General features: G+C 42.6%; 1 protein-coding gene across 1 annotated transcript; it reads right to left on the bottom strand.

The window, feature by feature from the left end:
• Positions 1-11208: 11208 nt before the first annotated feature.
• Positions 11209-13162, bottom strand: LOC140908192 (uncharacterized). Its single transcript, XM_073335151.1, is given in 3 exon segments — positions 11209-11606; positions 11608-11675; positions 12649-13162. Coding segments are annotated over 3 exon segments (969 nt in total). The 3' UTR covers positions 11209-11219.
• Positions 13163-17308: the final 4146 nt, after the last annotated feature.

Below are 17308 nucleotides of genomic sequence, written 5' to 3'. Positions count from 1 at the left end.
TCTTATTTCCAGAATGAAATTTCAGACATGGATCTCCTTCTCTTCTCTCCCTTCACCATATCCCTGGATAAACTCATCCACAAACATAAATTCAATTATCCTCTCTATGCTGACAACTCACAGATCTACCTCTCTGCTCCAGACCAGAGTCTGTATGTCCAAACTAAAAGCTCAACCTGTTTCTCTGACATCTCTTTGTGGATGTATGGTCTTCTGCTCAAGCTAAACTTAGCTAAAGCAGAGATATTAATTTTACCCCTACAACTCTACCCCTAACTTCCTTTCTCAATCATCATGAACACCACCATCATCCTGTCTGTCCCTCACACCTGTATCTTGGATATCTTCTTTGACTTAGACCTCTCTCTGGGTCCTCACATCCAGGCTATGTCTAAATTTTGCAGATTCTTTTTGCATAATATCTCTAAGATATGTCTTTCCTATCCAGCCAAACAGCTAAAACACTCATTCATCTTTCATATCTCAATTAGTGCATCATCATAGTGCACTGCTCATATCCATTCAGAATGCTACTGCAAAGTTCATTTTTCTAGGCCATTGCTTTGACCATGTCAACCAACTCTTTACCACATTCTCTATAGCATCAACTATCAGCTGCTTATCTTCTCTTTTAAGGCCCTTGCAGGCCTGTAAGGCCCCACAGGTCTAGAACCCAAGCCTGCAGCTGACATCTCATGCTGCCACCATAACCAACTTGCACTTCATTTCCCATGACCCATTGTGGACACTGATCATGAGAGGTTCTGCCTCAAGAGTTTGACAGACAGCAGCATCATGGCTCCTGATTGGCTGTCTGCCCTATATAAATCCAAGGGGCCTTCCAGGAAGTGTCCAGGCAAGAACATGGAGCTTCTGTAGCTGACATGATCATTCCTGCTCCTGAATTCCTGGCTTTGACCTTGGCTTGATTAGGACTTTGCCTCTTGACTTGGGTCCTGAAACTTGACTCAGTCTCTGACCCTTGATATTGACCCTGGCCTGGAACCTGACTATAAACTCCTCTGCTACTCCCAGCCACTGGTTTGCCCCACTCTGACCTTGGCCTTCACTAACCTTGTTGGGATCCCGATGGGGCCTATCCTCACCCTACCTATCTTCTCTTATTCACTACTGAGACGTTGAGTCCTGCCTCCGATCAGCAAATGATGCCTGCCTCCATCGTGTACTTGAGAAATTTTCAAACAAGCACCTTCCTGCTTTCTTCCATGCTTCCCCCACTACTTATCCTCCTTCATATCCCTCTTTTAAGACTCTTCTGTGCTGTGATGCCTACAAAAAACTTAACAATGGTTAGGCTATTGGTGTGCAGAGACCACTGCCTATCATGCTGACCAATATTGTTTCACTGTTGCCCCATATTCCCCTGTCTATCTGTATCCATCTGTTATCTCTTTTCTTAGACAGTAGACTCTTTGGGGAGGGGCCGTCTTTTTATTTATATAGTGCCTAGCATAATGGAGCCCCGGATCATGGCTAGGGCTTCTAGTAACTATGTTAATACAAATAAATAAAATAGTAATAATAATGCTGAAACTCTTTAATGTCTTCAGCTACAGAGAATATAGTAAATAATATAATAAAAATGGAGCAGGTGTTTCAAAAGTCAAGAGCATGTGCTGCAGAGAATCTATGTATAGATTATTTCTGACAAGATATTTGTGAAAATTCACATCTTTTGCTGTGTGTGCGTAGATATATTATATACATGCACAGATATATTTGAGTAATATTTGATTTACCTTTGTATACTTGAGTTATTTCAAATTAAGAACTCATGATCTACTGTACCTGTTGCTAAAGATGACCATGGAAAAACTCTGTGAAACTGTGATCCGCATTCATTGTTCTGTGTGCCAGTTGTGGTCAATACTAAAACTAATTCTCATAGATTAGGCTAGCAATGCTTAAGCATATGAAAGGATTGTCACCTTGTGTCCCTCAAACTCAGTCTTGTCCATGGTCATTAGGTGTTTCCTGTTTCCCTGACAACAACACACTTTTTACTGTTTTAATCTTTCATTCATTTGCAAATGTTGCTCTTCTACAAACTCCCTCTGGTTTGTCAATATCTCTTTTAGACATGTGGTGTCTGGAGATGAACATAGCATACCAGGTGCTGTCAAATAAGTGCCATAGAGAGAGGAACTATTACCTCCCTGTTCCATGATGAGATGTGCCTGTGAATAAAGCCCGAAACTGTGTTGATCTGTTTTGCAGCCACATCACACTGCAAACTCATGTCTAATTTGCAGTCAACTATCACCGTTGGGCCTCTTTCAGCATTAATGCTTCCCAGATCTCTCCTTCACACTGAGTGTTCTGTGTGGTTTTTAATTGGATTTCCCCAGATATATTCATTTGCATTTTTCTATGATGAAACTCATTTTCCTATTTTTTGCCCATGTTTCTAATCTTCCTAGAGATTGTATCATGTCTCTATGCTCCTCCCTATATATTACCACCTTCAAATTTCATTAACGTTCTGTTCACTCTGTCTTCTTGATCATTAATGAAGATGCTCTAGTCCTAACAATATGGTAGCTGTGGTAGCTCACTAGACACTATTCCCAAACTGGTACTATTTGCCTTTAGCCTTTGTTTAGGACCTTTCTATCCATAGAGCAGCATTCCTACCTAATCCAATTGTAATTATTTTTTCAAATGAATTTCAGTGTAACACACTTTACTTTATTCTCTGACACTTCCACATATGGCTCCAGCCACTGCATGCAGTTCTGCTAAAACCTCAAGATCGTCCATGTAATCACCGTTGGAAGATGAACTTGGGATAATCTGAAGTACATATCATTCTCAATGCATGAAGATTGATACAAGTGCCTCCTTCTAATGCTAACTTCCAGATATTTCTGCGATGACTACTTCTCATCTACAGTCTGAACCTGGCATTAAAATTAAGTCGAAATAATAGAAACTGACCAAAATGTATCAGTTATGACATTATTGTCATCATTATTACTTTATGATGATAAATGATGGCAAAATTGCACCCGAAGTTCTCTGTGACTGTTCTATACTTAGAGTGCTACTCCTGGATGGATAAAGTACAGATGGGGAGGGGTGACACTTATCTGATTTACATAATAACTTGAATAACTGTTACTTAGGTAGTTTTGGTTATAAATATATACATATATAAATAATTCAATTTATTTTTACTGACATTTGATTCAGACAGTGGTTGAATACATATGTCTCTTGTGCTTTTCAATTGTAACACCTATGGTATAAATGATTATTAAAATAACCTGTGAAACATTTATTTAGGTGAATTATTCAGATCTTTAAGCTGATTAATATTAATTGTTCGTATTACAGTATTTTAATCAGACAGATAAATATGACTGCAATAAATCAGCTGATATTTCTACCGATAAAAAGCACCTGACCTGTAGAGTCTAATTTTAATTCCCTTTTAGCATGCCAACCTATACATTACAGGGTACTTGGGGCTAGCAGCTATTCATTTTATACAGAAGCCATATGGGCCATTTTTAACTCTGTGGGTGGTCCAAGTCTTTGACAGAGCTCTCTGCACTGGCTATCTTCATCATCATTCCTGTGTTGGAGTGAAAAATCTACAAAATGCAGTATTTTGCTGTACAATTATGTGTAAATTTTATATTTCTATATATAATATAAAATTAGATGCATGGTTTAGGTCTTGACCTGCTTTAGTGTTGTTTGGTGCCTTGGTGTCAAACAGAGAGTGATTATTGTGAAGATGGGCTGTAATTACAGTGAATCAGATGGCTCAAATTCACTTTTAGTTATTATCAGTAGGAGAAGTGTTTTCATTAGATGCCCCCTGGAAATTCCTGATCTGACTGAAATAAACATCTTCTGTTATTTGATTGTGTGTGTGTCAAGATGACTGCAGTGGTTAGAGGAATGCTGGAACTGCTGAATGTGATTTCAATTTGGCAAAATTACATATTGCCAAAGAAATCAGTTTTCTGAAAAACCTTCTAATTGCTAAGTAGTCGATGAGAAGCCATCAGAACAGCCATAGCAACCAGGGCCAGGATGGATGACCAAGCCGAAAGGTCTGATGTGAGTTCTGTTACTATGGATATATACAAAATAAATGCAGTAGCTTACTGGTAAAGTTTCATTTCTTTTAAATATCAAGACCACTGCTTGTTGCTTCTAGTCAAAATTGAGAGCCAGATCCTTGGCCTGGGTTCTGCATGTGTTCCCTCAGCAGCACAAAGCCACCCTAAAGGAGCAGCTGAGGATGACAGAGGAGAATCCTTGGATGGCAAAGATCTAGCATAGCTGCCTCCACACCACTTGTGTCCTCACCTTGATGTAGGGTGCATGGTAGGGGCAGGAGAAATGGAGATAAGGTGTGTCAAGATCAAGGGTGGGAGGGAGTGAGGCAAAACAGAGGGACCCTTACAACTGGAGTCATATAAAGTTTCTAGACCCAGTTTTTGCCCCCAGCAGGCTCAGGGACCCAACCCTTCCCCATCCTCCCCAACAATCTGTCCCCTAGTACCTTAATTTACCAGGAGATACTCCTAAACTAAAGCTGTATGAGTTGCAAATAACTAGTTGGTCTTGTTCCTGTAGACTATTCAGCATCTTTTGCAATTTCACAAGGATTATTTAGTCTGCAGAACAGAAGAATGAGGGGGAATTTGATAGCTGCTTTCAACTACCTGAAAGGGGGTTCCAAAGAGGATGGATCTAGACTGTTCTCAGTGGTAGCAGATGACAGAACGAGGAGTAATGGTCTCAAGTTGCAGTGGGGGAGGTTTAGGTTGGATATCAGGGAAAAAATGTCACTAGGAGGGTGGAGAAGCACTGGAATGGGTTACCTACAGAGGTGGTGGAATCTCCTTCCTTAGAAGTTTTTAAGGTCAGGCTTGACAAAGCCCAGGCTGGGATGATTTAGTTGGGGATTGGTCTTGCTTTGAGCAGGGGTTTGGACTAAGTGACCTCCTGAGGTCCCTTCCAGTCCTGATAGTCTATGATTCTAAGGCACGAGACCTGTTAATAACTACTGGTATGTTGAATAAGCACAGCAGTTGGGTTTAACATCATATTAACAAAACCCTAATGGAACCATAGGGTTATCCACAGCTACCTGACAACATTAAGCATGATGTGTCCCCATCTACAATGACTCCAAAACTGTTAGTTAACATGACTCCTCAAGGTCCTGTTTTAATGTGACCTTTATTATTGTACGTTTGTAATAGAGCCTGGGAGGCAGTAGAGACCAGCACCCCAAGGTGCTAGGCATTACACAAACACAGAACAAAACACAGCTCCTATCCCAAAGGACTCACAATTCAATGGTTTGTCTTCACTGAAGTATTAGCTCATGGTTTTCCCTGAAACTTGACTCCTATCCAATTTTCAGCTCAAATTAAGTGGGGCTTTAAACTGGAGCTATTTAGGCCAGGTCTGTCAAGGTTCCTCCCCCACTCTGAACTCTAGGGTACAGATGTGGGGACCTGCATGAAAAACCTCCTAAGCTTCTCTTTACCAGCTTAGGTCAAAACTTCCCCAAGGTACAAAATATTCCACCCTTTGTCCTTGGATTGGCTGCTACCACCACCAAACAAATACTGGTTACTGGGGAAGAGCTGTTTGGACATGTCTTTCCCCCAAAAATACTTCCCAAAACCTTGCACCCCACTTTCTGGACAAGGTTTGGTAAAAAGCCTTACCAATTTGCCTAGGTGACTACAGACCCAAACCCTTGGATCTGAGAACAATGAAAAAGCATTCAGTTTCATACAAGAAGACTTTTAATAGAAATAGAAGTAAATAGAAATCACCTCTGTAAAATCAGGATGGTAGATACCTTACAGGGTAATTAGATTCAAAACATAGAGAACCTCTCTAGGCAAAACCTTAAGTTACAAAAAAGATACACAGACAGATAGTTATTCTATTCAGCACAATTCTTTTCTCAGCCATTTAAAGAAATCATAATCTAACACAAAAAGTTCTAAGACTCCATTCCTGGTCTATCCCCAGAAGAAACAGCATATAGACAGACTGAGACCCTTTGTTTCTCTCCCTCCTACCAGCTTTTGAAAGTATCTTGTCTCCTCATTGGTCATTTTGGTCAGGTGCCAGCGAAGTTACCTTTAGCTTCTTAACCCTTTACAGGTGAGAGGAGCTTTCCCCTGGCCAGGAGGGATTTCAAAGGGGTTTACCCTTCCCTTTATATTTATGACAAGGTCTCTACTAAAAAGTTGGTTGACCCAGCTATGTTGCTTAGGGGTGTGAAAAATCCACACCCCCAAGAAACGTAGTTAAGCCCATCTAACCTTGGTCATAACAATGCTAGGTCAACAGAAAAATCCTTCTGTCAACCTAGCTACTGCCTCTTGGGGAGGTGGATTAACTACAGTGACAGCACAACCCTTCCCATTGCTGTGAGGACTGTCTACCCTGAAGTGCTACAGAGGTGCAGCTGCAACATTTGCTAGTGAAGTCATAGCCTTAGCCAGCTAGCTCCACTTTGGGCTGCCACTGGCGAGAGAGCCAGGATCCAGCAGCTGAAGTTACCAATTGCTAATCCAATTGCTCTGTGTAGTTGGATTGTTGGCTGAAGGTGTGGTTACTCTCTGTGCCCTAGAGGCACCAGCCTGTTGCATTATCTGTTGAGTGGAAAAAGCAGGATGCATTGATACTTTACATTTTCTCACCCCTCAACTTGATGGATAATGCACAGATGTTCTTATGAATTATAATAAATAAGATTTAATTAGAGATACTAGCTTGTGTAGTAGCAAGAGAGTCTGAGACATAGGCCCAAGGATAAGAGGAACACACTGAACCCTCCTAAAAGATAAGGTCAGGATGATAGTACGTAATAGAGATGTTTTAATTGAACCAACATGTACAGGGTGATAACTAGCCATGTCAGGGGGCAGTGACTAACTATGTCAGAGGCAGTACTAATTTGTTTGTATTAGGGTATAAAAATGTATCTCAGAGGGAGTATCTTTGTCCAGCTGAGTGGGGAGTGTAAAGTCCCGCCATTCACTGAGCTGCATCCATTGTCATGGGCATACATATCTTACTATCTTTGTAGAGTCTGCCAGGTGCTATTACCATGCTTTGTTGACAATAAACCTGGCCTGGCACATTCGTACCTTAATGGATCTTGTGGTCATTGGGCGGTTTCCGCTAGGTCTGCTGTGCCAGCTGTCTGCACAAGCTGGGGCAGCACACAGGGAGAACACACACACATGCAGCCAAACATCTAACCACAGCTTGAAATCACAACTGAAGAGCTTCTCTTTTTAGGAGTTGCCTTATTTACAAGAGTAAAGTGCCAAAAGCTTTGTATTTCCATGGAGAACCCATAACCATTTAGACAGATACCAGGGCCTTAATTAATTCACCACTGCTGGTATTATCCACTTTTGGCACTGGGTTGCAATCACACTATTGGGATATGGATGGGAAAGTTTATCTGACTTCAGAAAAGATAATAAACAGACTCCTCTCCAGAAAAGATGAGGTTATGTGTCAAAGTCTCTGAAAGAGCAAATGGAAGTGGCTACTACTGCTCCTCTTACATTTGGAGTCTCAGGATGAGAAGCTGGGTGCCTGAACCTCAAAAGTGCAATCAGTAAAACTGGTTAAATAGCAATAAATGATAAATAAAATAAAGAGCCCCAAATATTTCAGAGAATAACAGTGCCAAATGTGGTTTATATGGTTTGTAGGATCATGTATTACTTTTTTGTTTGTAGATCTTGCAGGTAAGTGAAAATATCTGCAAATCTCAAAAGTTTCATGAATTTTAACACAAATGGTAATTAGTTCAAAAATTCATCCCAGCCATGTGCTGCTCATTAATAGATATTATCTTGTTTGTTATAAGCAGGTGTGCAAATTCACCAGTTGAGGAAGGAAAAATAAAAAATCCTAACTACTGGTCACTTCCCATCTCTTTCTTCAGGCTTGCTTTATTTCCAAAAACAAAGCAAACAAGTAATAACTATCCAATGTCTAACCAGCTTTAGACAGCTTGGAGGAAAGAGGAAACACACTTCTTCTGTGATAGGCTCCTTTGTATCAGCTTCTTTTCCTTTTGTAATCTCACCTCCCAGATCACCAAGTTAATAGGCAGGAACCCAGTTCCTCTTACATGCATAGTGCCATCCATTACAACTTGACGCATATAGAAAGCTTTAGGGAACAGAAACAATACCATGTGACTTGGGTGATCAACCGTACAACAAATAGTGAATTTTCAAAGCAAACAGTTTGCAAACAACACATTCTGAAAACTACTTGTCCAAAATATTTCATGAATCTTGATGAATAACAAATATATTCCCAGAAACTGGAAATGACTTGCTTACCAAAACTGGGGAAACAATCTATGCAGTATTATATGTATTTTTTGTTCAGCTGTTACACATACAGAGCCTGAATCTCCCCAGACTTGCACCATATATAGTCATTTACACCAGTGCTAAATGAGTGCAAAATGTGTGTTTGACATTACCAAATCAGAATGGTTGTATGTTATACCCATTTTGCATAGGTATAAATGGTCACACATAGAGCAAAACAAGGGTGAATCAGGCCCCAAATAATCTACTGCTGGCATGATTTTTTGAGTCTTAGGACTTGTCTACACTATGAAATTAGGTCAAATTTATAGAAGTCGGTTCGGTAGAAAGCGTTTTTATCCAGTCGATTGTGTGTGTCCCCACACAAATGCTCTAAGTGCATGTAGTTGGCGGAGTGTGTCCACAGTACCGAGGCAACCGTTGACTTCCGGAGCATTGCACTGTGGGTAGCTATTCCACAGTTCCTGCAGTCTCCAACACCCATTTGAATTCTGGGTAGAAATCCCAGTGCCTGATGGGGCTAAAACATTGTCGCGGGTGGTTCTGGATACATATCGTCAGGCCCCGTTCCCTCCCTCCCTCTGTGAAAGCAAGGGCAGACAATCGTTTTGCACCTTTTTTCTTGAGTTACCTGTGCAGATGCCATACTACAGCAAGCATGGAGCCCGCTCAGCTAACCATCACCATATGTCTCCTGGGTGCTGGCATATGCGGTACTGCATTGCTACACAGCAGCAGTTTATTGCCTTTTGGCAGCAGACAGTGCAGTATGACTGGTAGCCGTCGTCAACGTAGTCCAGGGGGCTCTTTTAACCAACCTCGATGAGGTCAGGGACGCCTGGGCAAACATGGGAGTGACTCAGCCAGGTCATTTCCCTTTTAAGTTTTGTCTCATGGTGATTCAGTCCCATCAGCAGTGCACTGTCTTTTAATCTGCAGCCAGCAGAAGACAATAGCCAGCAGTCATACTGCACCATCTTCTGCCGAGCACCCAGGTGATGACGATGGCTAGCAGTCGTACTGCACAGTCTGCTGCCAGCAAGATGTAAAAGATAGGTGAAGTGGATCAAAACAAGAAATAGACCAGATTTGTTTTGTATTCATTTTCTCCTTCCTCCCTCCGTGAAATCAATGGCCTGCTAAACCCAGTTTTGAGTTCTATCCTTGAGGGGGCCATTTGGTTTCTCACAAAGCCACCCCCTTTGTTGATTTTAATTCCCTGGAAGTCAACCCTGTAAGCCATGTTGTCAGTCGCCTCTCCCTCCGCCGGAGCAACGGCAAACAATCATTTTGCACCCTTTTCCCTGGATTGCCCAAGCAGGAGCAGACGCCATAGCACAGCAAGCATGGAGCCAGTTCAGCTCACCCCAGCAGTTATGATCATTGTAAACACCTCACGCATTATTGTGCAGTGTATGCAGAACCAGCACCTGAAAAACCAAGCGAGGAGGCAACGGCAGCGCAGCGATGAGGCCCTGAACACACTTTTCTCTAAAATCACATTCCCACCCCCAATTTGGAGACCATGGTGTTAATGGGGCAGGCTCATGCCATGAAACACCAATTCTGGGCCTGGGAAACAAGCACAGAGTGGTGGGACCGCATAGTGTTGCAAGTCTGGGATGATTCCCAGTGGTTGCGAAACTTTCGCATGCGTAAGGGCACTTTCATGGAACTTCGTGACTTGCTTTCCCCTGCCCTGAAGCGCAAGAATACCAAGATGAGAGCAGCCCTCACAGTTGAGAAGCGAGTGGCAATAGCCCTGTGGAAGCTTGCAACACCAGACAGCTACCAGTCAGTCGGGAATCAATTTGGAGTAGGCAAATCTACTCTTGGGGTTGCTGTGATGCAAGTAGCCAACACAATCACTGAGCTGCTGCTATCAAAGGTAGTGACTCTGGGAAATGTGCAGGTCATAGTGGATGGCTTTGCTGCAATGGGATTCCCTAACTGTGGTGGGGCTATAGACGGAACGCATATCCCTATCTTGGGACCGGACCACCAGGGCAGCCAGTACATAAACCGCAAGGGGCACTTTTCAATGGTGCTGCAAGCACTGGTGGATCACAAGGGACGTTTCACCAACATAAAAGAGGGATGGCCGGGAAAGGTTCATGACGCTCCCATCTTCAGGAACTCTGGTCTGTTTAAATGGCTGCAGGAAGGGATTTACTTCCCAGACCAGAAAATAACTGTTGGGGATGTTGAAATGCCAATAGTTATCCTTGGGGACCCATCCTACCCCTTAATGCCCTGGCTCATGAAGCCATACACAGGCAGCCTGGACAGTAGTCAGGAGCTGTTCAACTATAGGCTGAGCAAGTGCAGAATGGTGGTAGAGTGTGCATTTGGACGTTTAAGGGGTCGCTGGCGCAGTTTACTGACTCACTCAGACCTCAGCGAAACCAATATTCCCATTGTTATTGCTGTTTGTTGTGTGCTCCACAATCTTTGTGAGAGTAAGGGGGAGACGTTTATGGTGGGGTGGGAGGTTGATGCAAATCGCCTGGCCGCTGAATACGCATAGCCAGATGCCAGGGCGGTTAGAAGGAAGCGGTGCGCATCAGAGAAGCTTTGAAAACCAGTTTCATGACTGGCCAGGCTACTGTGTGACACTTCTGTTTGTTCCTCCTTGATGAAAACCCGTCCCCTTGGTTGACTCTAATTCCCTGTAAGCCACCCGCCCTGCCACCTTCGATCACAGCTTGCTTGCAAAGGAATTAAAGTCACTATCGTTTAAAAAACATGTATTCTTTATTAATTGATTATAAAAATAGGGAGATAACTCACAAGGTAGCCCGGGTGGGGTCTGGGAGGAAGGTAGGAGGGAAGGAAAAGGCCACTTTAAAACTTGTTGAATGCCAGCCTTCTGTTGCTTGGGCTGTCCACTGGGGTGGAGTGGTTGGGTGCCCAGAGCCTCCCACCCCGTGTTCTTGAGCGTCTGGGTGGGGAGGCTATGGAACTTGGGGAGGAGGGAGGGTGGTTAAGCAGGGGCTGCAGTGGCAGTCTGTGATCCTGCTGCCGTTCCTGAACCTCCACCAGACGCCGGAGCATGTCCGTTTGATCCCGCAGTATCCCCAACGTTTCCTCATGCCTCCTCTGATCTTCCTGCCGCCACCTCTCCTCACATTCATCGGCCACCATCCTGTACTCTGCTATTGTGTCCCTCCACACAGCTCTGTCAGTGCCGGACGACTGCATGAGCTCAGAGAACATGTCATTGCGCGTGCGGTTTTTTTTGCCACCTTATCTGAGATAGCCTCTGGGATGGAGGAGGGAAGCTTGAAACATTTGCAGCTGCTGGAGGAAAAAAAGGGAGTGAAGTATTTAAAAAGATACATTTTACAGAACAATGGCTATATTCTTTCACGGTGAACAACACTATTCACATTACATAGCACATGAGATTTTGGTACAAGGTCGCATTTTGCATCTTATATTGAGTGCCTGTGGCTTCGGTGTTAGAGGGCCGGGCAACAGAATTCGGCTTGCAGGCGGCCATGGTAAGCCATAGTCTTTCGGCTTCTGCAACCTTCATAACAGCAGCCCCCTCCTTTCCCATACCAAGCAAAGCCCGTTGAGCTGGCCATTTACTGCTGCAGTTTTCCTGTTAATGTGCAGCAGCAGAAACCAAACTAACTCCCTCCCACCATCCAATTCTCTGGGATGATCGCTTTTCCCCTTCCCCCACCGTGTGGCTGGTATCAGGGAAGATCCCTGCTAGCCAAACGCTAACAGCTTAGCACCAATGCCCCCCCCCCCCCAAACCGTGTGGATAACTGTGGGGAGGATTTCTTTTCAGCCACAGGCAAACAGCCCAGTAGGACCGGGCACCTCTGAATGTCCCCTTAATCAAATTCCCCTTTTTCAACCAGGTTACCATGAACGATATCACTCTCCTGAGGATAACACAGAGAGATAAAGAATGGATGTTGCTTGAATGCCAGCAAACACTGGGACCATACACTGCCAGGCTTTGTCATGCAGTGATACCAGATTACTTGCTACTAGCATGGGTGTGGTAAAGTGTCCTACCATGGAGGACGGAATAAGGCTGCTCTCCCCAGAAACCTTCTGCAAAGGCTTTTAGAGTACCTCCAGGAGAGCTTCATGGAGATGTCCCTGGACGATTTCCGTTCCATCCCCAGACATGTTAACGGACTTTTCCAGTAGCAGTACTGGCCACAAATGCATTCCAAGTCCTCAGGGCTACTTAATCATTAAAAAACGCTTGCTTTTATAACATGTATTATATTTAAAAAGGTACACTCACCAGAGGTCCCTTCTCCGGCTTCATTGGATTGGGAGGGTATTTCAGTCAGGGTGATAAAAAGATCCTGGCTGTTGGGGAAAACGGTGTGCTGTGTGCTCTCCCCAAGCTCGTCCTCCTCCTCATCTTCCCCATCTGCAAAATCCTCAGCCATGGCAGAGAGTATCCCATCCTCAGAGTCCACGGACAGAGGTGGGATAGTGGTAGCGGCCCCCCCTAGAATTACATGCAGCTCAGCATAGAAGCGGCATGTCTGGGGCTCTGTCCCGGAGCATCCGTTTGATTCTTTGTTTTTCTGGTACGCTTGTCTGAGCTCCTTAAGTTTCACGCGGCACTGTGTTGCATCCCTGATGTAGCCTCTGTCCCTTATGGTCTCTGAGATTTTTTGAAATGTTTTGGCATTTCGTCTTTTGGAACATAGTTCTGATAGCACGGATTCCTCTCCCCACACAGCGATCAGACCCAGTATCTCCCCTTCGGTCCATGCTGGAGCTCTTTTTCGATTCTGGGACTGCATGGTCACCTGTGCTGATGAGCTCTGCATGCTCACCTGTGCTGATGAGCTCGCCTGGCCAAACAGGAAATGAGATTCAAAAGTTCCCAGGACTTTTCCTGTACACCTGGCCAATGCATCTGAGTTAAGAGTGCTGTCCAGAGCGGTCACAATGGTGCTCTGTGGGATAGCTCCCAGAGGCCAATACCTTTGAATTGCGTCCACACTAACCCTAATTCAAAATGGTGATGTCAATTTCAGCGCTAATCCCCTCGTTGGGGAGGAGTGCAGAAATCGGTTTTAAGAGCCCTTTATGTCGAAAAAATGGCTTCGTTGTGTGGTCGGGTGCAGAGTTAATTTGGATTTAATGCTGCTAAATCCGACATAAACTGGTAGTGTAGACCAGGCCTTACTCTCATTTATCTTAAGTCCCCGTTAGAAATGCTGTGCTAGAAATGCAAAGGTGCCTTCAAGATTTGCACCTGCTTTAATGTGCCTTTACACAGCCAACATATATAAAGGGACCCTTATGTAAAAGAGACACAAGACCAGTAATTGCAATTAAAATAAAGAGTAGACACCTTCGCTCTGAGATATAGATTTACAAAGACAAAGTGTTCAATATGCAAAATTCTTGCTGCATACAGCAAGTTCTCAAGCAATTCTAAAAAATAACAAAACTCTTCAAAACAAAATCAGCAAAATGGTCCATCAATCATGAGTAAGGCATCTGACAGTATTCAGACTACTTGAAAATCCTAAGTATGAAGACTTATTACCTTTGTTAAAAGATCATTTCTCTTGGGAAGAAAATATAGGACAGATAGATTTTACATCCATAAGGATAAAGAGACTTCCTAGGGAAAAAAAGAAGATAGATCTATCATTAGCAATCCTTGTTTGTGATCTCTGAATCCCTGAAGGTAAAAGCAATATTTTAAGAAAGGCAAATACTGTGACAATTTTATCATAAAAATTGTGTGAAGAAAAACAGAATAAACAAATAATACATCTCAATTGTCTTCCAGATGCAATATCTCAGACTGCATTTCTGTTACCAGTGCTAATATGTTTGGTGACCACTCTTGAACAAAGGTCACTCTTGCTGTTTCACTCAAAGAACAAAAGATACATTTGGCTAGCAAAACCAAAGGGAATACCGAAAGAAAGAACAGATAGAAGAGGAAGAGTGTGGCCCCTCTCTTTGGCCTGCCCACTCTCCAGTTGTAAAGGCGTATAAAGACAGAAAATGAGAGAAAGAAGAAGAAATAAAACCTTTGTAACATATAGTTTTCTGGGAGTGGGGGAATTTTAGGACTCCTTGTCTTAATCTATGAAACAGTGGATCAGATCCTCAGCTTGTGTAAATCAGTGTACCTCCATCAATACCCAGGATTTTCAGGGGAGCTATCATGATTTACAACAGCTGAAGAGCTGGCTCATTATTTGTCTGAGTGAAAATTGTTTAAGTGAGATACCAAATTTACATTTGCCCATTTCATTGTGCCCAAAGGCCTCATACATGTCAGAACAGCAAACATAGTATCTATCTTTAAAAAGGGAGCAAAGGACCTGGGGAATTATAGCCTAATTTCGATGCCCTGAAAGACACGGGAACAAATGATTAAACTATTAATTTGTAAGCCCCTAGTAGATAATAGGGTTATAAGGAATAGCTAACATGGATTTTTCAAGAAAAAAACATGCCAAACCTACCCAATTTTCTTCTTTGACAGGGTTACTGTCCTAGTGGGTTGGGAGGGCGGGGGACAGGGGTGGGGGGACAGCGGACATGATATATCTTGATTTTACTAAGGCTTTTGACACAGTCCCACCTGATAGTCTTATAAACAAATTAGGGAAATGTGGGCTAAATTAAATTACTATAAGGTGGGTGCACAACTTGTTGAAAGACGGTAGAAAGTATATCTAGTGGGATTTCACAGGGGTGGGTCCTGGGTCCGATACTGTTCAATATTTTCATTAATGACTTGGATAATGGGATAGAGAGTATGCTTATAAAATTTGTGGATGACACCAAGCTGGAAGGGGTTGCAAACACTTTGCAGGATATGATTACAATTCAAAACAACCTTCACAAATTGAAGAATTGGTCTGAAATCAACTAGATGAAATTCAGTAAAGACAAGTACAGAGTACTTCACTTAGGAAGGAAAAACCAAACGCAGATCTACAAAAAGGGGAAACACTGACTATATGTTAGTACTTCTGAAAAGGATCTGGGGGTTACAGTGGATCACAAATTGAATATGAGTCAGCAATGTGATGCAGCTGTGAAAAAGAGTAATATAATTCTGGAGTGCATTAACAGCAGTGTCATATGTAAGACATGGAAGGTAACTGTACCTCTCTGCTCAGCACTGGGGAGTCCTCAGTTAGACTGCTGTCTCCAGTTCCAGGTGCCACACTTTAGGAACGATATGGATAAACCTGAGAGAATCTGAGCAGAGCAACAAAAATGATAAAAGGTTTAGCACATCTGACCTATAAGGAAAGGTTAAAAAACTGGGCATGTTTAGTTTTGAGAAAAGAAGACCGAGGGGGATCTGATAATAGTTTTCAAATATGTTAGGGGCTGTTATGAAGAGGACAATGCTCAATTGTTCTCCATGTCCACTGAAGGTAGGACAAGAAGTAATGGGCTTAATCTGTAGCAAGGGATGTTTAGGTTAGATAGTAGGAAAAACTTTTTAACTACAAGGGCAGTTAAATTCTAGAATAGGCTTCCAAGGCAGGTAGTGGAATCCTCATCCGTGGAGGCTTTTAGGAACAGATTGGATAAACACCAGTCAGGGATGGTCTACGTTTATTTGGTTCTGCCTCAGTGGATGGGCTAAACTCTCTTAAGCCTTACATTTCTGTGATTCTATGAGAGATGAGGTGGGTGAGGTAATATATTTTACTGGACCACCTTCTGCTGGAGAGAGACAAACATTTGAGCCACACAGAGCTTTTCTTCAGATCTGGGAAGGGTACTCCCAGCATTACAGCAAAATGCAAGGTGGAATAGATTGTTTAGCATAAATAGTTAGCATATATTGTAAGGCACAATTCAAGGTAGAGTGGCCTGTTATCACCTCTGTAGTCAAATGACAAAAAGAGGGGGTTAGTGGGTTACAGATTGTTGTAATAAATCGTAAATCCAGTATCTCTGTTCAGTCCATGATTTTTCAGGGTGAATAAAGCACACCTCTGAGCGACATAAGTTTTGCTGGCATAAGCAGTAGTATAAAACTTCTCCCACCAACTGAGCTATTGCCATTGGGAGTGGTTTAATTATGTTGATGGGAGAGCTCTCTCCTGTTGGCATAAAGCGGCTACATGAAATCTTACAGTGGCACAGTTGCATCGGTACAGCTATGTCACTGTAAGCTCTCAAGTGAATACACAGCCTTAGTCTAGCAGAGTAATGAAGACGACAGGCTCATCTTTTGAAGGTGTTGTGCAGGTTTCCTTTGAGGATGGGGACTGATAGGTCAGATATAGATTGATCCCTTTGTAAAAAATGTGTTCACCCACAAGTGATAGGGTGTTTTGCTTTTATCATTTTCCTGGGCATCCAAACTGAGCATTGGCAGAAAAAGAGCTGGTATCTGCATGTATATAGTAACCATTTGTATACATCAATTGCCCATTTTCACTCATTCCAGTTGTGTGAGTACAAATTAGGTGCCAAATTTTGAAAAAATTGATACTGTATTTTTAGGCAGCACTTAGATACTAAGCGCTTTACTTTTTCTCTTTGCCTTGAAGATTGTGACACAGATCACCACACCATCCCTTGCGGATTAGGTCATACTTACATTACCTTAAATTTATGCTGCCATCCTTTTTTCTACATGTGTGAAGTCTGCACTACATTATAAGCTTGGGGCAGAGGCTATTAGTCTTCTTAACTGACTGTACAGCACAGAGCACTCTGTCAGAACTCAAATAATATTTTGCACTTATACAGTGCCTCAAGATGCTTTATAAACATTAATTAATATTAACAAGATTGAAGTTACAAAGTGATGGCAGTTTCACAATAATTAACTAAGTAATACATAACAACATGACACTTTTTTTGTAATCATTTATTGTTTACCTCCATTCTCTTGTACTAATTTTCCAAGAGATGAAGCTCTCTCATTCATTCATTAATCTTTA

The sequence above is a fragment of the Lepidochelys kempii genome, chromosome 3, assembly GCF_965140265.1.
Source record: "Lepidochelys kempii isolate rLepKem1 chromosome 3, rLepKem1.hap2, whole genome shotgun sequence".
NCBI classification, from domain to species: Eukaryota; Metazoa; Chordata; order Testudines; family Cheloniidae; genus Lepidochelys; species Lepidochelys kempii.
The sequence above is the reverse complement of the archived record's forward strand: the minus strand, read 5'-3'. Positions and strand labels throughout refer to the sequence as shown.